The 25,151-nt window shown below is 35.4% G+C and overlaps 1 protein-coding gene across 1 annotated transcript in view; it reads left to right on the top strand.

Moving 5' to 3' along the window:
• The window catches only part of GPR158 (G protein-coupled receptor 158), a 331,761-nt gene that overhangs the window by 160,980 nt on the left and 145,630 nt on the right, over positions 1-25,151 (top strand). The window contains exon 3 of the mRNA XM_047755079.1: positions 19,118-19,220. Coding sequence (XP_047611035.1) covers positions 19,118-19,220 — 103 coding nt within the window. The remainder of the gene's footprint in view (positions 1-19,117; positions 19,221-25,151) is intronic.

The raw sequence follows: 25,151 nt of genomic DNA, 5'->3' as shown, positions 1-25,151 counted from the left end.
ATAACTCATCCAAACTGGTAAAAATATTTTGGTCGTGGATTATTTTCTACAATTTGAAAATCAGGTTGAGACTATACCAACATTCTTCTAGTCCAAGCGGTTTATCCAGTTTGTTTCTTTTTCAGAGTCTTTGATAAGTGCTTGCATTCCAAAGCGGGAGTAGTGAGTACTTGTAAGGGACCAAGAACTCACCACATATTTGTATTTGACCATCTTCTACTGTTAGATTTTCTTTTATTTTGAATCAAAATAAGGTTTCAGTCAAAAGAAGTAACTTCTTTTTTGTGGTGAATTGAAAGATTTGGGGACAGATGAAAGAAAACACATGAACATGTGGTGACAGAAACACAGGAGAGCTTTATTTGGGTGGATCTTGGATGGCCCCACACAGCAGACCTTCCAGAAGGAGTGGAGCAGGTCCCCTCTCAAAAGGGGAAGAAGTCAAGAGAACTGGGAGAGCAGGCATTGGAAAGAGCCCTGTGTGTGCAGGGGATGTCCCTACATGCAAGTTGAGGAGTCTCTGGGTCAGAGAATTCTGAAGACCACAGAGGCTTGGGATCTTCTTTAGGGCCAGAGTGCGTCTTAACTTTGGCTAATAGGTGTTGGAATGCAGTTTTGCAAGGTGTTCAAAGCAGGTAGGCTCTAAATGGCTAAAAATATGTCTATTGGGGCATTATTTCAAGTGATTATGTGTATAACAATTTGAGTTTGGCTTTGGTGGGCTTTGAGCTAATGGTGAACCTGCTGTGAAAAAGTGTAACAGAAACAATATCCAGGAGCCATCATTAGCTCATTTATGTAACACTCTTAGAGATCATTAGAAAATATATTATCTGCACAATATAGATATTAATAGCTCTGTCTTATTTTAAGGTGTTTTTTAGATAGTGCTTATGTCTTCAGTGAGTCTTTTAGTTTTCTCTGGCCAAAGTATTTCTGGTTTATCCAAATCTAACTTATGGTCGTTCTTTATCTCCTTCCTTTAAAGTTTATTTTTATTTTCTTAAAATGTACAATCCAGTGATTTTTAGCATATTCGCAGAGTTGTAAAACCATCACTGCTATCTAGTTTCAGAGCATTTTTATTACTCCAGATAGAAAGTTCATCCCCATTAGCAAGCAGTCACATCTTGTTGTCCCCTTTCCTGACCTTTTGGAACTACTAATCCACTTTCTGTCTCTAAGGATTTGCCTTTTCTGGATATTTCATATAAATGTAATCATATAATGTGTAGCCTTTTATATTTGGCTTCATTCACTTAGAAGCCATCCATGTGGTAGTATGTATCAGTATTTCATTATTTTTTTATGGCTGAATAATTTTCCACTGTATAGCTGTGTCCCATTTTGTTTACCCATTCTTCAGATGATGGACATTTGGGTTTCTTTTTACTTTCAAGCTATTAGGAAAAATGCTGCTATGAACATTTGGGGTATGACTCTTTGTGTGAATATACATTTTCAGTTCTCTTAGGTGAATTCCTAAGAGTGGAATTGCCAGATCATGTGGTAACTCTATTTTTAACTCGTTGAGTTAAAATTTTTATTTTCTTTTATTTTGAGTCATTACAGTTCTTATATATACTAGATCACAGTTCCTTTACCAGATATATATGATTTTAAGATATCCCATTCTGTGAACTGTTTTTGCACTTTCTTGATAGTGTTTTTGGAAGCAAAATTTTTTTAATTTTGATGAATTCCAATTTGTTTTTACTTTTCTTTTTTGTCCTTTTAGTGTCATATCTAAAGATAAGATTTCCAAAATCAAGTTCATGAAGATTTACCCCTGTATTTTCTTTAAGATATTTATAGTTTTAGCTATTGCCTTTAGGTCTTTGTTTTATTTGGGCTTACTTTTTATATATGGTGTAATGTAGGAAAATATTTTTTTTTCTTTTGCATGTGAATATCCAGTTATCATAGCATCATTTATTGAAAAGACCATTCTTTCCCCAGTGAATTATATTGGCACCCTAATAAAAAATCAGTTGACCATCAATGTAATGCTTTAATTTTTGACTCTGTAATTCTATTTCATTGATCTCTATTGTCTGTCTATATATCAGTACCATACCATCTTGATTACTTAAGCTTTGTAGCAAGTTTGAAATCAGGTAGTGTGGGTCTTCCAGTCTTGTTCTTTTTCGAGATTGTTTTGTCTCTTCTGAGTCCCTTGAATTTCCCTATGAATTTTGGGATCAGTACCAAGCACTTCATTCCTTAAAGGACTGGTTCTGTAGTCAAAGTGGTACCTCTGAGAACTCTTCAGTGTTCTTGAATTTTTTTTTATGAGCTTTATGTATATTTTATTGACTTTTTCCTTCTGTTTTAAAAATTCTACCTCCCTAAAGTATAAGGTACATGTAAATTTCAGTTGCCATTTTCACTCATTGATGTCAGGAATGCTAAGATTACATAGATACTTTATATTTCCATCCAATTTTTTTTTCTTTTTTTTCTTTTTTTGGTCACATTAGGTTTAGAATCCCAGATAAGGTAAAGCATATTAAAGTTTTCTGACTTAAAAGAGTGTGTGTATATAGGACTTTGAATGTCATGCCATAGAGATTATTATTTTTAAAAATTATAGTTGATTTACAGTGTTGTGCCCATTTCTGCTATATAGCAAAGTGACCCAGTCATACATATATATACATTCCTTTTCTTATATTATCTTCCATCATGGTCTGTCCCAAGAGATCGGGTATAATTCCCTGTGTTACACAGCAGGACCTGCAGGTATGCGGATACACTGGTTGGTAGGTACTGTGGAGTATTCCTGATATTTAAAAAAAAAAATTTATAGTTGATTTACAGTGTTCTGTCAATTTCTTCTGTACATCAAAGTAACCCAGTCACACACACACACACACACACACACACACACACACACACGTTTTTTTCTCATATTATCTTCTGTCATGTTCTATTTTAAGACATCGGATATAGTTCCCTGTGCTATGCAACAGGACCTCATTGCTTATCCATTCTGAATGTAATAGTTTGTATCTACTAACGCCAAACTCCTAGTCCATCCCACTCCCTTCCCCCTTCCCCTTGGCAATTACAGGTCTGCTCTCCATGTCCATGAATCTGTTTCTGTTCCGTGGATAGGTTCATCTGTGCCTTATTTTAGATTCCATATATAAATGATATATGGTATTTGTCTTTCTCTTTCTGACTTACTTTACTTAGTATGAGAATCTGTAGTTGCATCCATGTTGCTGCAAATGGCATTATTTTGTTCTTTTTTTATGGCTGACTAGTATTTCATTATGTATATGTACCACATCTTCTTAATCCATTCATCTATTGATGGATATTTAGGTTGTTTCCGTATTTTGGCTGTTGTGAATAGTGCTTCAATGAACATAGGGGTGCATGTATCTTTGGGAATTATAGTTTTCCCCAGATAAATGCCCAGGAGTGGGATTGCTGGATCATATGGTAGTTTTGTACTTAGTTTTCTTTTTTTTTTGTCTTTTTGCCTTTTCTTGGGCTGCTCCCACGGCATATGGAGTTTCCCAGGCTAGGGGTCTAATCGGAGCTGTAGCTGCCAGCCTATGCCAGAGCCACAGCAGCAACTCGGGATCCGAGCCGCGTCTGCAATCTGCACCACAGCTCACAGCAACGCCGGATCGTTAACCCACTGAGCAAGGCCAGGGATCGAACCTGCAACCTCATGGTTCCTAGTCGGATTCGTTAACCACTGCGCCACGACGGGAACTCCTGTACTTAGTTTTCTGAGGAACCTCCTTGTCATAAAGATTATTTACAGTGGCTTGTTTTGATAATATAATAAAGAAAGTTTATAACCAGTATTTTTAGTTTATATAAAAATATGTATTCCTAAAGTACTTGGACATATTTTTGTGTTAAGTGTTTACTTAAAATTTGTTCTGTGTTTTAAAAAACTTTTGTGGTTCAATGATAAACTAAAGACATTTATGAATCTTGAATTTTTTCTATTGTTTAAAAAACCTTGCATGTTTTTCAGTTGAGAATGATAGCAATTATACCAATTAAAATGATTTTCTTCATGAGTGATAAATAATATTTTATTCTTCCCCATAATAAAAGAAAGGCTCAGTGCCATTTAAGAATATAACATTTAGTTTTGATTTAGCATTTAATAGGCAGTGTAGTTCCTGGCTTTTGGTTTCACCCTGTGCCCTTTATTCTTTAGCTGATTTGCTAATTACTATCAAAAAAGCCTCTAAAATTTCACTGGGGAAATGCAAATGTACATTCAGATTCTAAATGCTTGAGAGGCAGCCAAAAACTGAGTGCGTGCAAACACAGTCTGAGTTTTACATAATTTTTTATATAATTGCTTTTAATTTCCAGAGGCTTCCTCCTCAGTATCAGTGCATAGATCCCTTCTCTGTCAGCAAAAATGAAATAGATAAAATGTTATGATTTTTTCCAAATAAATTAGAATAATAAAAAATAGAACATATGATAGGTGAATGGGAAGAGAAATAAAAGATTGGGGGGGTAGGAGGTAGAAGCATGGCATAATATTAATTCTGTAATTTTTATTGAAATAAAAACATTGTATGAAAGTAGAGAATCATAAATATATGCACAATGAATTATCACAAAGGTAACCTGTGTAAGTACTTTTCAGGTCACCAGTACTCCAAGAGGCCTTCTTGTGCCTCTACTCATCACCCCCTCCCCCATTGTTCCCCCAAACTAACAAATATCCTGATTTCTAACATGACATATTTCATTTTTGTTTTTTATAACATTATATAAACAGAATAATCAGCATATGTGACTTATTTTGTTCAACATTGTTTGAGACTGAGAAAACCACCCATGTTGTTGTATATAACCTTCATTTGTTTACATTATTGTATAGTATTCTAAATACAATTTATTTTTTCATTCTACTTTTAAGAAATCATTTATTTATATATATATTTTTTTTCTGCTGTACAGCATGGTGACCCAGTTACACATACATGTATACATTCTTTTTTCTCACATTACGTGTTCCATCATAAGTGACTAGACATAGTTCCCAGTGCTACACAGCAGGATCCCACTGCTAACCCATCCCAAAGGCAACATTCTGCATCTATTTACCCCAAGCTCTCAGTCCCTCTCAGCCCCTCTCCTTCCCCGTTGGCAACCACAAGTCTACTCTCCACGTCCATGAGTTTCTTTTCTGTGGAAAGGTTCCTTTGTGCCGTATATTAGGTTCCAGATATGAGTGATATCACATGGTATTTGTCTTTCTCTTTCTGACTGACTTCACTCAAGACGAGAGTCTCTAGTTCCATCCATGTTGCTGCAAATGGCATTATGTCATTCTTTTTAATGTCTGAGTAGTATTCCATTGTGTATATATACCACATCTTGCTAATCCAGTTGTCTTGTCGATGGACATTTGGGTTGTTTCCACGTCTTGGCTATTGTGAATAGTGCTGCAATGAGCATGCAGGTGCATGTGTCTTTTTCCAGGAGAGTTTTGTCCGGATATATGCCCAAGAGTGGGGTTGTTGGGTCATATGGTAGATCTAGGTACAGTTTTCTAAGGTCCCTCCATACTGTTCTCCACAGTGGTTGTACCAGCTTCCATTCCCACCAAGAGTGCAGGAGGGTTCCCTTTTCTCCACACCCTCTCCAGCAGTTGTTGCTTGTGGACTTATTGCTGATGGCCATTCTGAGTGGTGTGAGGTGGTATCTCATGGTAGTTTTGATTTGCATTTCTCTAACAATGAGGGGTGTTGAGCATTTTTTCACGTGCTTGTTGGCCATCTGTATATTTTCCTTGGAGAAATATCTATTCAGGTCTTTTGCCCGTTTTTCCATTGGGTCGTTGGCTTTTTTGCTGTTGAGTTATATAAGCTGCTTATATATTCTAGAGATTAAGCCCTTGTCAGTTGCATCATTTGAAACTATTTTCTCCCATTCTGTAAGTTGTCTTTTTGTTTTCTTTTTGGTTTCCTTTGCTGTGCAAATGCTGAACTTTTTTTTTATGATTTCTAGTTATCTTTCCTCTGCTGTCCTTTCTGTCATTTCTCATCACTATCAAGTTTGTACCTTATATTCTCTTAGTCTTCTTTCAGTTGTTCCTAATAATACATATAGAGTTATGTCAGTGATTTAAATAGTAAAAAATTAACCTAGATGAACCCAAATTTTACCCTTTGGCTTTTGATTCCCTTCTGCTTCTTCAGGCTTTCATTTGAGATCATTTTCTTTCTAATAATTAGTATTTTATGTAGTATCGGTTTGCTACTGAAAAAACTTTCCAGATTTTGATTTTCTGAAAATATCTTTATTTTACTTTTGTTTTTGAAGGGTATTTTCACAGTGTGTAAATTATAGGTTACCAATTATTTTCTTTTGCACTGCTATTTGTCAACTGTCACTTTATTTTAATAATCATAATAAAATATATAAACTATACATAATTCAATTTTATTTAATTTATATATGAAAACAGCTTTAAAGATTATCTTTGCATTTGATATGTGTAGGTGTTATTTCTCTGTATTAATCCAAGTTATGGTTTGTAGCACATCTCAAATGTTAATATTTTTTGGAAATTTTCCAGCCATTATTTTTTAAAATGGTAGTTTTGCTTCACTGTCTCCCACATCTCCCCTTTGGGTCTCCAGTTACGTGTATGTTATATACTTTCATTATACTCCCTATTTTTCTCATGCTCTTTTCTGTATTGTCCATTATTTTGTCTTAAATTTAACTCTAGACATTTTTATGATCTAGCTTCTAGTTGATTAATTCTTTTTTCATCTGTATCCAATGAGTGTTTAGTCTGTTGATTTAATTCTTAATTAAATTTCCTGTTTTTCATTTATTAAAATCCATTTGCTTCTTTTTATTTTTTTCCAGTCTGCCAACATTATCAGTCTTACGTTTTATATTTTTATACACATTATATATGTTATGCACTGAATGTTTGTGTCCTCTCAAAGTTCTCATGTTGAAGTCCTAATCATCAACGTGATGATGTTTGGAGACAGGGACTTCGGGAAGTAATTAGGTTTAGATGAGGTCATAAGGGTAGGCCCTATGATAGGATTAGTATCCTTATAAGAAGAGAAAGTAAGTCCAGGACTCTCCCTCTTTCTCCACCACATGAGGCCTCAGCAAAAAAGTAGCCCTCTGCATGTCAGCAAGGACTTTCACTTGGAACTGAATCTGCCAGCACCTTGATCATGAACTACCCAGCTTCCAGACTGTGAGAAAAGAAATCTGTTTTTAAGCCACCTGGTCTGTGGTATTATGTTATAGCAGCTCAAGATGACTTAAAAAAGCATTACCAAAAATAAGTGAGTTTTATAGCTACCTTATCTGCATGCCATGTATATTTGTTTCTATTACCTGCATTTCCTCAGTTTTCAGGGAAATTTCTTGTCTTTTGTATACTTTGTTCTTTTTATAACAGCCTTATTGAAATATAATTCACATACTATAAAATTCACCCTTTCAAATTGTACAGTTCGGTGGTTTTTATTATATTCAGAGTGGTGTGGCCCTAACAGTTATCTAATTTCAGAGCATCTTTGTCATTCCCCAAAGAGAGCCAGAACCCATTTTTACCTTTCCCCAGCACTTGGCAACCAATATTCTACTTTCTCTATGAATTAGCTTTTTTTTTTTTTAAAGGCTGTGCCTGCAGTATATGGAAGTTGCCAGAATAGGGGTCAAATTGGAGCTGCAGCTACTGGCCTACACTACAGCCGCAGCAATGTGGGATCCGAGTCATGTCTGCAACCTACACTATAGCTCATGGCAACATCAGGTCCTTAACCCACTGAGTGAGGTCAGGGATTGAACCCTCATCCTCCTGGATACTAGTCATGTTTGTAACCAGCTGGCCACAATGGGAACGCCCTGAATTTGCCTGTTTTGAACCTTTCATAAGAATGAATCATATAATATGTGCTGTCTTGTGACTAGCTTCTTTAACTTACCATGCTTTTTCCAAAATTTATTCATATTGCAACGTGTCAGTACTTTATTCCTTTTTATTGCTGTATAATATTCTATTATATGGGTAGACCACATTTTATTTATCTGTTGAGTTGTGTCCATTTTTTTTGGCTATTATGAATAAAACTGCTGTGAACATTTTTGTGTGGATTCGTGTTTTTAGTTCTCCCGGGTATAAACATAGGATTGGAATTGCTGGGTCATATTGGAACTATCTTTATATTTAAAGAACTGATAATCTGCTTTCCAAGGTGACTGTACTGTTTACAGTCCCTCCAGCAGTGTATGAGGGCTCCGGGTTCTCTGCATCCTCACCAGCACTTGTTACTCTTTACCTTTTTAATTTTAGCCACCCTAGTCTGTGTGAAGTGGTTTTTCATAGAGCTACTTGGTTATTTTTTAAAACTTTTATTGATATGCAAAATATTTACAGAACAGTGCACAAAATGACCATACTTGTTTAACAAGTGGTCAGGGGGAAAGAGAATATTATCAGCAAATAAGACCATTTTTGCTCTCTTATAGTCATTACCCACTCCATTTCAAAGGTAATGCATATCCTGAAAAGAAAAACATTAGTTTTTCTTGTTGTTTGTTCTTTTATAACAAAGTAAGTATATATCATATTAATCTCATGGCCTTATACAAATATAATTACTTTCTAATCATCACTGGAAAAATGACATAACGGTATTTGCAAATTGTAAGGAAATTGCTATTAAAAATCAGTGTGCTTGCCTTTCTATTTTCTTTCTTCTCTTCCTTGTTTATTTTATTCATACATATTATCTTAATTTTTTTTTCTGTCCTTCCCATTATGTTCCTTTCTATTTCTTTTCTTGCCGTAGTTGGAATTAATCAGTTGTTTCCTTTTATTAGTATTGCACTTCTTTGCCTTCTAGTTGTATGTTACTTTTTCTTTACTTTCAGTATTTATTCTGTGGATTACAACATAGAGCCTTAGCTTATTACAAGCTAAATGATATTCCTCTTACTTTTCTGAGACAAAATAGATACAAAATGTATCAGCATCTTTTACCTGCATTTACCCTTCCCCCTGCCTTTTACCTTGCATTTAAATTCAGTATGTATCTTAAAGCCCCTGAGACATTATTATTACTATTGCCTCCTTGTACCATCTATGTTAATTTAGATTTACCATATATTTACTTTCTATTGCTTTTCACTCTATCCTGCTTTTTTGCACTTCTTTCTGGCATAATTTTCCTTCTCCTTGAAAATTCTTTTAACCTTTCTTTTGTCATAGGTCTGGTGAGGAGGAGTTTTTTTTCAAGTTTTGTTTGACTTGAAATACCATTATTTATTTCACATTCGAAGGGATATTTTCTCATGGGAAACAATTCTAAGTTTTCCCCTTCTTTTAGACTTCAGTGATGTTATTCCATTATTTTCTGGTTTCTGTTACTTCTGTTTTTTGTTTTTGTTTTTGTTTTTCCCCCGGCTGTAGAGCATGGGGATCAAGTTACTCTTACATGTATACATTTTTTCCCCCACCCTTTGTTCTGTTGCAATATGAGTATCTAGACATAGTTCTCAATGCTGCTCAGCAGGATCTCCTTGTAAATCTATTCTAAGTTGTATCTGATAACCCCAAGCTCCCGATCCCTCCCACTCCCTCCCTCTCCCGTCAGGCAGCCACAAGTCTGTTCTCCAAGTCCATGATTTTCTTTTCTGAGGAGATGTTCATTTGTGCTGGATATTAGATTCCAGTTATAAGTGATATCATATGGTATTTGTCTTTGTCTTTCTGACTCATTTCACTTAGGATGAGAGTCTCTAGTTCCATCCATGTTGCTGCAGATGGCATTATGTCATTCTTTTTTATGGCTGAGTAGTATTCCATTGTATATGTGTGTGTGTGTGTGTGTGTGTGTGTGTATTTCTGTTTTAAACACAGTTGTCAAACCTGTTGCTACTCATTATAAGTATGATCTTTATTTCTTCTGGCTATTTAAGATATTTTTTGTGTGTTTGCTTTTCCAGTTAGTCTATGATATGTGTTTATCCACTTTTTTAGACATGTTGATTATAGTTATTTTAAAATGTGTGTCATTAGCTTGAGTGCCTGGTCATTTGTGAGTCTTTTTATACTATTTATTTCTTGGTGTTTGATAATTTAAGAGTGAGTGGCAGACATTTAATTATTATAGTAGTTCTGAATGTATTACCTTCTTTTAGAAGCTTTACCCTGTCCCTGATAAATACTTAGAGACAGTTCACCTTAATCTAATCAGTACTTGATCTATTCCCAAAGATGGACAGAAGTCTCTGAAAGGCTCAAACTACTCCTTATTTACTCTTACTTCTAGGATATAGCACTCTGGGGGACTCACTGAGATGTTTACTAGGGCCCTTCATCCTTGGAGGGTCCTAAACTCCAATTTTGGATTTTAATATTGTGATACTGCCAGAAACTCAACTCTGTTTCTCTTTAGCATTTGCTTTACATCTTTGATTTTTCACCCTAGACTGCTTTAGAATTCAACAAAAATTTTTGAGTCTCAGTCTCCCCACCCCCCCACTTAATTCTCTCTGGGATTTTGTCCTTAATGTTTGTGTACTTTTGCAACCCTCAAATTGATTTTTTTTTTTTCCTCCTCAGGACTATAAGATTGCCAAAACTTTGCTGGCCTCTCTACTTCTTAGCAGCTTCCATTTGTCTGGATTCCCAGTCTTCCCCCAATGCCTCATTGAATCAAATACTTCTTTTAATACCTAAATGAAGGATATAAAATATCTGTACATTTTCCGTCTTTCTGTGATCTCAGCCTCTCAGTTTTGGCTCCATTGGTGCTTTTCTGATGCCCCCACATAGGTACTAGTTTAGTTTGTTCCTTTGTACCTTCCTTCCATTTATATGCAGATTTTTTGGGAGGGGTGGGAATTTTATCCTGCAATAAAATAATTTATCACAGCCAGAAACTAAAGTCAGTTCCTTCATTCCCTCATTTCAGTAGTATTTTTTGAGTACCTACTATATGCCAGGCGTTATTTAGTAGCTGGGGATATTGCAGTGAAGAAGGTTGTACCCACTATCCAGATTAAAAAATAAGATTGTTGTCATTACCTCAAGGTCCCCCCTTATGCTCTCCTCTGTCATCATGTACCCATCTGCCCCACCAAAAGGTAACCATTATCCTGAAGTTTATGTTACCACTTCTGCTCTTTGTCATTTCATGTATGTATATATCCTTATTAAACAGTACTTGATTAAAAGTTTACATGTTTTTGAATTTTATAAAATTGAAATCATATATTCTTTCATTGATTTCTGTTCTTAGTATAGCAATTTGTATTTTAACAATAATTGATTCTAGAAAAATGTCTAAAGATAGACTACTCAAAAACAAACATATGTGAGGCCCTTTAGCTGTGAACCTTGATTTTGCTTTTCTACTTGTGGGCTATAAACTCTCTGAGAAACTACATCATGACTTTGTTCCTCTTTGTTACTGCAGCAAGGGGCATACAATGGGGTTCAGTAAGCAAGCACTAAATTAAGTCAAGCATGAGAAGGAAATCCATACTGCTTATGATCTGGGACCACAGGAAGCCCATGTGTCAGGGGTAGAGCATATTTGCATCAGTGAGTTTGTGCTTTAGTGGAAGACATTGTTTTATTTTTTAAAAGTTGTTAGCATATTTTTTTAGCATACTAACAGTTTTTCTTTATCAAGTCTTTGGGGCTTTTTTTTTTTTTTCTTTAAGAAGGTCTAGAAAAATTGGCTTGCTCACTCAATGAGATCTAATCCTAAAATTTTCCTGAGTCACTTTCAACCCCACAAAGCATCTTGCTGTGTGTCAGTGTGAAGTTTGTAGACTTGTAATGCGTCTGTGCCAGATGCTATATTTCCATCCTTTAGCCCTGCATTGTGAGAGCTGGCTCCACTCACTATAACAAGAACAGTTCAGAAATTAATAATAGAAAACAGTTTCTTTTTAAATTTTAACTCTATCATAGAAAAAAGCATCTCTCTACCCCACTCCAGTCCATCAAGCTATCAAGCTTTTTAAACCAGGTTCTCTGGCAGCTAATGAATAATAGAGACAAAATATAGTTATTTTTCTCCCTGGCAAAATACTGCATTATTTGTTATTCATGAGTTCTTGTTTTCCTGGAAGATTGTTTGATGAAATATGTGGGTGATGTGTACCCTATCATTGCCTAGAGGCCATTTAGAGTTTCCCCTGCTTCCTGTTTCCCTTTGTTTTAATAAACTTGCTGATAGTTGTGGAGAAGAGTCACTGCATATTAATATAATTAACCTGTTTTAATACCAACTTGCCCCAAATCCACTTCCAGTTTATCAGATTCAACATTTTACAATATTTATTCACAAGTTACATTGAAGGAATAAAATAAAAGTAAAAGCTGCTGGCTTTTTAAAATAATCTGGAAGACCCAGTTGCCACTTCATCTTGCCAGTGTCAAGCTTTTCATCTTTCTTTATGCCTCTGTGAATTGCCATCTGCTTTTCGAATAAGGCTCCGTAAATTCATTATAGCAGGAAACCCTTTCTGGAATCAAATGAGTCTTCGGTCAAAGCAGAGTGGAACCATGTTTTTACCATCAAGGAGAAAGAAGTGACAATCTGGGCTGCATGAACTCCCTGGATTCCATTGGTGTGCTTGCCGAGTTTAGTTTGCAACTGAGTGTCTGTGAAGTGGCCTCAGGACTCCTTGAACCCGGAGGGCTTCTAGTTTCAGGAATCCAGGTAGAGAAGAGATACTCTACTTATGCGCTCTGAAATGAGGATTGGTTTTTTAAGATCTGAGCTGACGAACTCTGCTTTGGGAAGGGAGAGACTTAGTTTTAAAATTTGTAACAGGGTGTAGGAATTAACCGCATTTCTTAAGATACATTTCATATATGCATTTTAAAATTAATAACTTTCACATACTCGAAATTTAATGATCCAGCAAATGGTTTCCTTTTGAATATTGCTTGAAACCAAGAAGAATGGAAAAATAAAATTCCTAGAACAGTCAAAATAGATTCCAAAGTGACCAGAGAGTATCATCCATGACTGTTTATGGGGTATTAAAACATACTCATATTTCTTGGGGAGTGGTTATTACTGTCTTTGGAGCCACACTACTGGGGTTGAATCCTAGTTCTGCTAGTTAAAGCTTTGGGCAAGCTATCTTAACAGTCTGTGCCTTAATTTTCTCATCTTTAAGAGGAGATAATAATGGAATTGATGTAGGGTTGAAAGTGTTAATGCTTAGACATTGCTTAGAACAAGACTTCGCATATACTAAAACTCAGTAAATACAAGCTATGTACTTTTATGTTATTAACTCTTTGTTATATATTATCTCATGTGGTCTTGCTTTTGTATGTTTGTTGATCTACTTTCCATGTATACCAGCAACTATAACCATAATATAGGAGGGAAAAGACACTTCTAGAAGTAAGTCTATATTTTACAACTAAAATATGACAGCAAAATAAAGAAGGAAAAAGAAAACGTAAAAGCTAAGCAAATAACTCAAAAAGTACAACAGTTGGGCTATTTAGTATATGAAAAAATAGCCATAAACCTTCAACAGCTCCAGAGGGCCTTAGTGTATTTCAGCACAGCTCAGTGCCTATTGTTCAAAGTAATGATTCTGATTCATGAAGAAAATGTTTAATTCTGTTCATGGTATGCAGTTCAGAGAAGCCAGAAAGTGGTTCACATTTTAGGAAGATTCCTAAACAAAATTAAAAAAAAAAAAAAAAGGTACTTAAAGTTTTCTAAAGGATTTTGAATTATATAAATTTTATTGTATTTACATTTTTTGCCTCCATCTTTCTGTCCAAATTAGTTTTTCTTCTGAATGATATGTAAGTGTGATCCTTAGACACAAGCAATATTCCCCTTAAATGCCAACAAGACTTTCCTTGTACATATCTAATTTTAGCCCTCATTTTAACCGTTTCACTACTCAGTAGTGCCTCCATACAGAGTCTTAATGACTGTCAAGATGGCCAGGTTTTGCCCTGCAGTTATGTTTACCAGGAGTTGAGATGGATTATACATCATGCCAATTACGTGTTGCAATATGACCTGCATTCTTTATATATATATAGATTTTCAAACTGCTATTTTTCTCTTTGCTTCTCTGAGTGAGCAATTGAGACTACATATAAGCCTTTAAAAGGAAAATCTGAGTTTCTTACAGCACTTCTGTTTTCTAAGCAAGATGTTTTCAGGCTTTATCTTCCTATTGCAAATTCCAGGGGTTGGGGTGCTTGATGTGAGGCGGGAACCCTTTGTTCTTCTGAGAGAAGTGCCAGACAGCTAAGATTCTTCTCTGTTTTGTGTCACGACTCCAGGAGTGGGGTTTTTGTTAAGATTGTTTCTCTTCCTTTACTACCTGTCTTAGTGTGATCCTTTTACTCTTTGTTGTGGAGAAGCAGTTCATCCAGTTGCCAGATCTTTTTCAGAAAGAAATGATCCATACATAGTTGTAGAATTGGTGTGTCTGGGGGTAGGAGGTGAGTTCAGGGTCTTCCTTTGCTGCTATCTTGGATCCTTTCACCTCTGAATGTCATTTCCATTGTCTTCTTTAATTTCTTTTAGCCAGTGTTCCATGGTTTTCAGTTCATAAGTCTTTCACCTCCTTGGTTAAATTTGTTCCAAAGTATTTCATGCTGTGTGAAGCTATTATAAATGGGATTTTTTTTTTAACTTCCTTCTGTATTGTTCATTGTTAGTGTATAAGCACTCAACCAGTTTTGTATGTTCTTTCATTTTGTATCCTGGAACTTAGCTGAATATGTTTTCCAAAATTTTATTTTTGGCAGGGAGTGAGGAGTTTTTAGGGTTTTCTACCTCTGAGATCATGTCATATGCAAACAGAGGTAATTGTACTTCTTCCTTTCCTTTTAGATGCCTTTTTTTTTTTTCTTGCCCAAATCCTCTGGCTAGGACTTCTAGTACTATGTTGAGTAGAAGTGATAACAGTGGCTACCCTTGCCTTGTTCCTGATCTTAAAGAAGAGATTTCAGCTTTTCATCATTGAGTATGATGTTAGTTAAAAGCTTTTCATATATGACTATTACTATGAGATAGTTTCCTTCTGTCCCTAACTTGTTGAGGTTTTTATTATGAAAAAACTTTGAATTTTATCAAATGCTTTTTGTGCATTAATTGAAATGATCATGTAGTTTTTGTTGTACATTCTGTCATTATGGTGTATCACATTGATTTATTTTTTTTTTTTGTAAGATGTACCTCCTTGTATCCCAGGAATAAACCCCATTTGTCATGGTGTATAGTCCTTTTAATGTGCTGTTTGCTAGTATTTTGTTGAAGATTTTCACAGTATTAAACAGAATCATTGTGCAGTTTTCCTGTAGTATCTTGTAGTATCTGGCTTTGGTATCAGGGTAATGCTCGCCTCATAAAATGAATTAGGAAGTATTCTCCAATTTTTGAAAGATTTTGAGGAATGTTGATGTTAATTTTTTAAAAATGTTTGGTAGACTTCTCTAGTGACACTATCTGGCCCTGGTCTTTTCTTTGTTAGGAGGTACTTGACTACTGATTCAGTCTCTGTACTAGTTATAAGTTTGTCCATACTTTTTTTTTTATTCTTTATGACTCAGAAATTGTGTACTTCTGGCAGTCTGTCCATTTTGCTCTAAAGGCTTAGCCTTCATCTCTTCCCATCTGGATCTGGATTACTCCTAAGAAATTCAACAAAAGAATATCTCTGAATAATTTTGATTGTGGTTCTGGAAACCTCTGCTGATGGCTTGGTAAGATTCATCAAAGAAGGCATCTAATCTTGTGAGCACCTTCTTCACTCACAAGGGTGCTAAGTAATTAATTTAAATAAATTAATTTACTTTGTAAATAAAATAATATTAAAAAGCATTAATATAAAACGTAGTGTTTATCAAAGGCTATCATGGAAGAGCTTCCGTTATGGAAAAAGCGCTGCTTTTTCCATTTTTCCCTTCTGGAACTTCTTTTAAGATAAAGTGGAAAGATTAGATTTGAATATATAGAATAAATATCTTTAGTATCTAAAGTGAATATCTCAAATGAATGTCAGAGTAAAATTCTGAAGATTTCCTCCTGTATTTAGTGAGGATCTGTGTTTATATTCTACATCTTTAAGGAGAAAAGACTATAAAAAGCAGTTACTTAGTCCATATACAGTAAACATAGGTTGAGTAGTCACCATACTTACGGAGATTTAAAAAAAAAAAAGAAAAAAAAAAAAGATCAGCCTGACTAATAAACTAATTGCCTCATCCTGAAAAATGTATAAAAGTTTGGTTGGGAGGTAGCTAACTTGGAGTAGCTACACAATGGTGGTGGTGGATGGAGCATGAAAGTATGGCAATTTGAGTGCAGAATTACAGTTATTAACAGAAAAATAAGCTAAGATCTCTCATACACTGCAGGACAAGTGTGTGTAGACAACAGCACATTTGATTCCACACATTGTATGTGTAGCAGAATGATATTCTTTTATTGGATTTTACTGGCTGAACATGTTTTTAATTTTCTTTGAGAATATAACTTAAGACTAGAACAAAGAGTTTGAGGTAACTAATAATTCCTGTTGCAGTATTTCCCTTAATAAAATTAGGAAGCTTTTTTTTTTTTCTTTGCTTCAGGAGACTTTATATTTGGTGATATTATCTAATCAGCTAGATTTAGATTTTTTTTTTTTTTAGAAAAACTTCATTTTTCTATTAGCTCTACAGTTAGCTTTTATTAAAGAAGTATTTTTATTCCAGTAAACTTTCAGATCTGTCTTAACCATTTAAAATTCTCAGCTGAGTCACTGTTGCAGTGCTGAGTCACATTACCAGGGAATTATTGCTGATTAAATGAATAGCATTAACCTCCAAATTCCAGCAAAGCAGAATACACTGCTGTATTCTTAGAATCTAAGACTTAATTTAGCTAGATATATCTTGGCTAGATGAATGTAACTCACAAGAAATTCTATGTTATATACTAAGTATCACAATCTAATTAAATTATGATTCCTAACGATGATTCCTCACGGAGATGCTCTCAGGATCTTTTGTTTCTTCCTTTCTGCTTAACCTTTTAGCCTTGGAATGTCCTTAATCTCATCTTCTTTGACCTATTTCCTTTACTGCCTACAGGCATTCCCTTAGTGATCTGGTCTGACCTGATCTCATGGCTTTATGCATCTGTATGATTTATATCATATTTATGCAAATGAATCCCAAATTATACAGCGTAGACACCTCTCCTAAACTCCATACTACTTTATCAGGCAGCTTATTTGATATTGAGAATTAAATTTCCTACAGACACTTCACATTTAACATTTGCAAACCTTAACATCTGCTCTCTTCTCCACGTGCAGCCTCTCCTGGCTCCTTGATGGCAACACCATTCTTAAGGTTGCTCAGGGCAAAAACTTGGAGTTATCCTTTATTCTTCTCTTCCTCGTATTCCCCATATTTCACCTATTAGGAGTTCTGCCTTCTTTAAACTGTACCTAAATCTTATTGAATGATAGTTCTTACAAATTTTATAAATTAAAAAAAAAAAGTTTCAGAGAAGTTAAGAGTATAGCCTGAATTCACGTATCTAGTGGGTCAGAATTCAAATGTGTCTTTTCTGACTGACTAGAAATATTATGATCTTGTCATAATACCAGTGCTTCTCCAAAGAAAATGTTATAATTGGCTTTTTATTCATACACCTCAGATAGGATCTGACCCACTATATCACTGAATCTTTATAAGGTAGGATGGCTATTTCATTTAGGTCCTATAGGAATTTTCTATGCGCGTAATAGTTCTTTCATAAATACTTCCCCACCCAATTGAACTCTCTGGTACTCATCTGCTCTTGTATTTTTCTCTGGGTCAAGAACTGTGTTTTTAATTGCAGGACATAATTGGATATAAGTGTGTGTTGGGGAAAAAAAGGGTATTAATGAAATAAAATATTCAATAAGCTCTTGTAGAGCTTGTAGTATCTTTTTCAAATACTTTCTTACTATAATCTGTGAATTTAGAGTATATATTAGCTCTTGCTACCTTACACATATACTTTACTGTTTGGTGGAGTTTTCACGTTATTATGCAGTGTTTATCTAGTTACTAATCATTAAAGTTTAAATTGGAGGATTATTATTTAGATATTTAGAATTTCCTCTCAAGGGCCTCAAAATCAGAGGGACACTTTATAACTTTTAAGTTCACTAAATTCTAAGTTCCTCTAATATAATACCAAAAGGCCAAGGGTTGGGCTCTTGGTAGAGAGATATTAGAAAAGTAATTTCAATGTTGATCAAATTCTTGAAACACTCTGTTTTACAGATTAACTATATTTTAATAGAAGTTATACCATGCTTATGTAATTGAATGTAGCAAAAATGAAGTTATGTTAAACTGAATTTTGCTAGGATGCAGTGATGTCCTTAAAAGAAGCCAGAATTACACTTTTGGGAGATGTCCATTTTGTCCGTAGATGTGACATATTTGGGTAGCCAGTCATTGTTTTTCTTCTTTTTATATACACGTAGAACATTTATCCATGAAACAGATTTTGGGTAAAGAGCACTTTGGATCATTAATCCATCTTTTTTTTCTCTTCCAAATTTGCATTTTAAAGTTTACTTGCTTTGTTAATTCATCAGTTTTTATTTTTTATTCCAAGGATGAAATTTGTTGAATATTTAGTTTATAAAAACAGTCCCCATATATTAAATTCTATATGTCTGTCTGTCCATCTACCTACTTACCTTTGCTTTGGTGGGAATATTTAGCATGGAATCACTTTAAAAATATTCTTATAGGCTTAGGAAATATCTCTTAAAGGAATAAGATGATATGTGAGACATTTAAAAAATATGTGTATAATTACTTCCTATGGCAATTGAATGTGTTTAAGATGTATGGCAACTGCAGCTGTAATGGCATATATTTAGAAAGAAAACTCAGTTTGCTACTTCTAAAAAAAGTGTCTGTTGGCAAACAAACCTAAAATAAAAGTTCAAAAATGAGATGTTTTATTTCTGGAAAATGTGATAGTTCTGTTACCATTTGCAATGATGGATATCTGTGGGTCTTCATACTGTGAAATAAGCTATGATCAACTGTGCTGCTGTCTTTTCTTTTTCATAGTGTATGCCAATTAAAGGCCTAGGATTCGTGCTTGGAGCCTATGAGTGCATTTGCAAAGCAGGATTCTATCATCCACAACCCTTCTCAGTGAACAACTTTCGGAGTAAGTGCCCTTTGTTTCTGTGCATATGTGTGTGAATACACATAATACCTGCCATAATTAATTATTCAGATTCTCTTTTAACCTTGTTGGAATTAGATGATTAAATCCCCACTGGTTTGGCATTCCTTCATCACCTAAGGAGTTTTTGCTTTAGTTTGTCATCTCTAATCCTCTGGAGTACCATCCAAAAATGTGTTTATTTTGGTCATTTTCATTTTCAATACATTTTAAATGCCTGAAAATATTTTCTCTACTTGATAAGTAGAAACAATTGGGAAAGTCCCTAAAGCTAATTTTGCTAGGGTTTGCTTATTTTATTCATCAATTTGTTTCTATGTAAGTTCTCTCTGCTATATGAAGAATTATCAGAAAGCTAATAACTTAAAGCAACACCGTCTTACTAGCACCGTTTTAATTGGTTAGCTTTTCAGTCATGGGTTAGCTGACTCCTCTGTGCAGGGTCTCATTGGGCCCAGATCAAGATGTCATCTGCAGTGTGATCTAATCTGAGGCTCAGGGGCCTTCTTCCAAGTTCATTTAGGTCATTGGCAGAATTCAGTTCCTTGCCACTGTATGTGTGAGGTTCCACTTTCATTGCTAGATGCCAGCCTAGACTTACTCTCAGCTCCTGAAGTCTCCTCTAGTCCTAGTCATGTGACCCTCTCAGTTTTGCACCCTACTTTTCAAGGCTACCAAGAAAATCTCCTCAGTCTGTTCAGATGAACTCTTATATAATGTAATCATGGGTATGACTATCCCATCACTTTGCCAAGTAACATGACCTAATTAAAGGCTATCCTGTCATATTTACAGTCCCCCATATTATACAGGGGATATACAGGCATACCTCCTTTCATTTGCTTTGCTTTATTGTGCATAAAGATATCAAAGATACTATGCTTTTTTAAAAAACAAATTGAACATTTTGGCAAGCCCCTTTTGTCAGATGATGATTAGGACTTTGTAGCAATAAAGCATTTTAAGATTAAGGTATTTACATTGTGTTTTAGACATAATGCTGTTGACACTTAAGAGACTACAGTATGGTGTGTAAGCTTAATTTTTTTTTATATGTACAGGGAAACCAAAAATTCATGTGACTTGCTTTACTGTGATTTCACTTTATTGCAGTGGTCTGGAACCAAACCCACAATATCTCTGAGGTCTGTACTTATTCCAGAATGAAAACTTGCTCACCTGGTAATTTAGTCGTACTCCAGAAGACGTCAAAGTTACAATTTGAATATTGATTTTTTTTACTTTATCTCTAGACAATACAATGTTGCCATATTGACTTGTACCCAGCTCTTGGATATAATCATTAAGAAGGAGGGTAGTGGAGAAAGGAGGTAGTTTTATGGGAAGTTAGGATTGGAGGCTGCTAAAACTGAGGTACAGGTATCGTTTAGACAGTCAATCATAAATCTTTGCCAGCCTTATTATTGGTCTTTTAGGAATTTGCATCTCTCCTGGGCATAGTTCAAAGGATACATTAAGATTAAGAAGACCTGAGTGTCTTCCTCTGGGAATCTTGGTAGACATTTACAGATTTTTTTTTCTTGGTTTCCTCTTGGAAAGTACTGTTTTCATCTTGAGACAGTTTACCCGTAACTTCTAGGTTCTGGAAGTAACCTTTTGCTGTCTCCTCAGTCATATAACTCACAGAATTCAGTCCTTGTTCTGAGTAGCAGTTGTCATAGACATAATTCTAAAACGGCCTCCAAGATTCTGCTCCCACATGTGCTGTACAATCCCCTCCCCATAAATGTGGGTGGGACCTCAGAATACATGGTGGTGGTCACTCCCTTGCAAGGTTATGTTATGTACAAAGGTGATGATATAGTCACTCAAGTAATTACATTGCATTAAACAATTTTCCTTCCTATGGTAGCTGACTGGAGAGAGATTCTAGTGCCAGCTTTGATTAAATGAGCTTGTTGTGAAAGGGGCCACATGCCTAGGGCCTGTAGGTGGCCCGTAAGAGCTAAGGGCAGCCATCAGGGATCTCAACTCTATAAATGTGAGGGCCTGAATATATTTGAATGAAGCCTTAGAGCTCCAGCTGAGAATATATTGTGGCCAAAAGCTTGGTTTCAGTTTAGTGAGACCCTGAGCAGAGAGTCCAGCCTCACTGTGCCAGACTTCTGATCAACACAAACAGGGAAATAGTGAAATAGTGTTTTAAGCTCTAGATTTCCAGTAAGTTATTATGCATCAATAGAGGACTACTGCAGTAGCAATAATGACAACATATTTTCAGCATGGATATGCTTTCTCCCTCCCTCTCTCTCTCTCTCTCTCTCTCTCTCTCTGTGTGTGTGTGTGTGTGTGTGTGTGTGTGTATGTGTGTGTATACCAGACAATGGCTATAGCCACGATACTTTGACATTCTTTGCATTTATGGTCCAGACATAACATGTGATTCAGTGCTGAGGGATTAAGGAAATAGGTTTTAGCTTATGTTCTGTGAAGGTATTTTGTATCTGGTTTACCCACATTTGTTCTCAGCTCCCACTATGTGACGGAAATAAAACATCTAAATATTGTAGAACCAGAGACTGACTGTGCCATTTGCTTATAACACCACCAGGAGAAACCAGTTAACCTTTAACAACTTATCTTTATTTAATTTGCACACTCCTACTTTCTTCCTTATTTTAAAAGCCAGTGTTTTTCACTGGACCTACTCTCTCTAAGAAGAGGCTGCTTCTCTGCATAAGTCTAACTCCTATGTTGTAAACACGGCAGCCATGAAAAAGAAGACACAGATTTCAGAAAAATGATCTATATTTGGGCATAGCTGTGATTCAGCTTTGACCTCAGTACATACTTAACTAGAACTAGCCTGCCTCAGTGACAGAACAGAAAGGTAGCTTCATGTTATAATTTGTAGTCAGTAAAGTGTTCTTTGACCAAAAATATCTTTCCTGGTGGTCTTGCCAGGTTGCATGAAAAACTAACATTATTCATTCCTTGTCCTAAGAAGTATGAGTTATAACTCACTAGGGCATTCTACCAAAGACTATCCAAACATTTGAAAAATATTTTTGGTTTATTATTAGAATTGAACTACATATTTCTGTCTCCATATGTTAAGTTTTGTTTTTGGGTTTTTGTTTTTATTTTTGTTTTTCAGGCTATGCCCACAGCATGTGGAAGTTCCCAGGCCAAGACTGAACCTGCTGCACAGCTGCAGCCTGAGCCACATTATGTTAGGTTTTTAGTCATAGTAGCCAGGCAAATCATATGAGCAGCTGTTTACATATATTCCTGAGGAGGTTTCCATGAAACAAGGAATGACCTTGAGCCAAAGGTAAAGAAAGCATTGAAGAGCCCCAAAATGAGGTTATATAAAACATCTAGCATAGTACATGGTATATAATGAGTGTTCATAGATATAGTTAGATGAGGAATAAGCAAATAAATACACCAATATAGATAAACACACATCAGTGATACAAGTAAAGATTGTATCATTGGTACTTAGCAGTTTGTCTCATAGATTTTATTCTATTAGGATAACCAGTTTTTTAAACTAGAATTCTTGGAGAATGAATTCTTTGTGGATCACTGGGAAAATGGGATAGCAAAAGTCTATAACAACTAGTGCTACTTTGAGAAGGGGAGTGGTAAGAAGACTTGGGAGTTAAAGGCAGTGGGAGAAAATGAGTTTCTTGATATGAAAAATGGGATATGGAAAACAGAAAAGGATGCCTCTCAAAGATAAAATTTACTTAACTAATAGCTGTGAATCTAGAAAAAGACCTGAAATTCTCACATTTATTATAGTCATATATCCCATTTGGAAAGAGGAGCTGAGATTTGGTGTTGATCTCTTAGAGAAAATGTCAATGTGACTGTTAAAAATCCTGTTAAAATATGAAGTGATTTAAAACTATTTAGACCCAAGCCCACTGTAAACAAAGGGCTTGTGAAGACCAACACAGATATGTTCAGTTAACTTGATTTAAAATTGTGCTGACAGCCCAGAGACTGTGTTCCTGGCATCTCTCTTTAAATTGGTGGTCATATGAGAGCTAATAGGATCTGACATCTGGATAGTAGCAGGATTTCTGAATATCCAAGTACTCATGTTTAACTGTCTCTTCAAATCCAGTTTGTTCACTTCCAGGTTGATGAAATACAGGCTTATGACAAGCTCATCTTCCTCAAATCCATCTGTCTCACTATGAATTCTGTCTTCAGTACAATCTCTTTTTCTTTTATGTGGACACATTACCAGCCTCTCAGTCTTACCACTCTTGCCTTTTGGATCAGCTCGTGTACATTTCCAGTTAAAGCCAGCTTACAAATGACCCACATCTAAAAGTGACAGTCATCCCTGCTTTGCTAACTCTGGTGCTGTTGATGGTGAGGGAAGAAGGACCAAGGGGGAAAAGAAAAAAAAAAAACACCGAAAAAACAGAGATTTAAAAAAATGTGTAGTCTTGGAAGAAAGAAATGGGAAACTCTTCTTTGAAAACGGTTATAATATAGCGATGCCGAGCTAAACTGCTAAACAAGGCTAACCTATCTTTGGTTGAGTGTTGTTTTTGTGACGCTCGGGTCTCATTCTCCCTATCCCTCTTCTGTTTCATGGCTGAAGAGCTAGAGATATTTGGCTTTTTGCAGATGAACTCCAGTGCCAGTCTCTCGTCCAATTCCAAACTTGGAATAGATTAAAAGAGCTTTTAGACATCATATTCTCATAATTAGCATCATTACTTTGCTGTTGGTCTTACTAAAGCCGTGTGATCTGGTTCTAATCACTTCAGTTGTAGTAGGAAAATTCTCCATCTAATTGCCTGGGCTTATGCTTTTGCCTGTCATTTGCCTAATTTTCAATTTTTATATTTTCTTTCATTGGTATTGTTTATAGAGATTTGGAGTCTACTCACTAAGTGTCTGGCACGTAGGGTTATTTGCTAGTGGAAGAATTCCCATTGTCATCAGTCTTCCTAGACTGTTGACCATCGCCTTTGCTTTGTTTATCTTTGACTAGTTCTTTTCGATTATTGTTACACACTCCATACCATGTTGCACTTCCTTGGTTGCTGATGTTAGAGATGAATTTTTACCATAGTTTAATACAACAGTTAAGAGCCTGGTCTTTGGAATATGTCTAATTTAGGTTTGAATTCTGGCTCTATGACTTATTTGCACAGTGCTAAATTATTTAGCCTAAACTTCATTTATGCCATATATAAAGTTGGGCTGGTATCATCTGCTTTATAGAATAAGGATCAAATGATGTAATGAATGTCATGTTCTAATCATAGTAGATGGCACACATTAAATGCTCAATAAATATTATTTTTATAATTATTATTTGAAAGCTTGTGTTTATTCTGCTTACCCCTTTCCTTAAATATTCTGCCCATTTTCATCCCCTCCATTTAGTATCTGCTGCAGTTCCAAACAGAGGAACATATTTTTAGGTTAGAGATTTTTTTCAATTTTTACCCTTAAAATGAGCCTGCAAAGAGATATAATAGTCCTCCAAAAATCTTCCTTCTCCCCTACTAGCTGAAATTATACTTTATTAGATTTTCCCTTAGTTATTTTACTATTTTTATTTATTTACATTATTTTACAACATTGGACTGCTAATTAGAGATTCACTTGTGTTAACAATCAGCTTTTCCCAAATACTAAAAAATCTCTGGCAGAGAATTTTTTTCTTTTCACACCCACGGCATATGGAAGTTTGTAGGCTAGGGGTCAAATCGGAGCTACAGCCACAGCCATGCCACATCTGAGCCACATCTTCAACCTACACAGCAGCTCACGGCAGTATCTGACAGGGAAATTTGACTGTTGGTCATTCATGGAGTAGCTCATTGTAGTAAGCAGAATAGTGCCCCAAACCTAAAAGATGAGCACATTCTATTTTTCACAACCTGCAAAAATGTTATTCCACACGGTACAAAA

The sequence above is a fragment of the Phacochoerus africanus genome, chromosome 12 (genome assembly GCF_016906955.1).
Source record: "Phacochoerus africanus isolate WHEZ1 chromosome 12, ROS_Pafr_v1, whole genome shotgun sequence".
Lineage (NCBI taxonomy): Eukaryota > Metazoa > Chordata > Mammalia > Artiodactyla > Suidae > Phacochoerus > Phacochoerus africanus.
The sequence above is the reverse complement of the archived record's forward strand: the minus strand, read 5'-3'. Positions and strand labels throughout refer to the sequence as shown.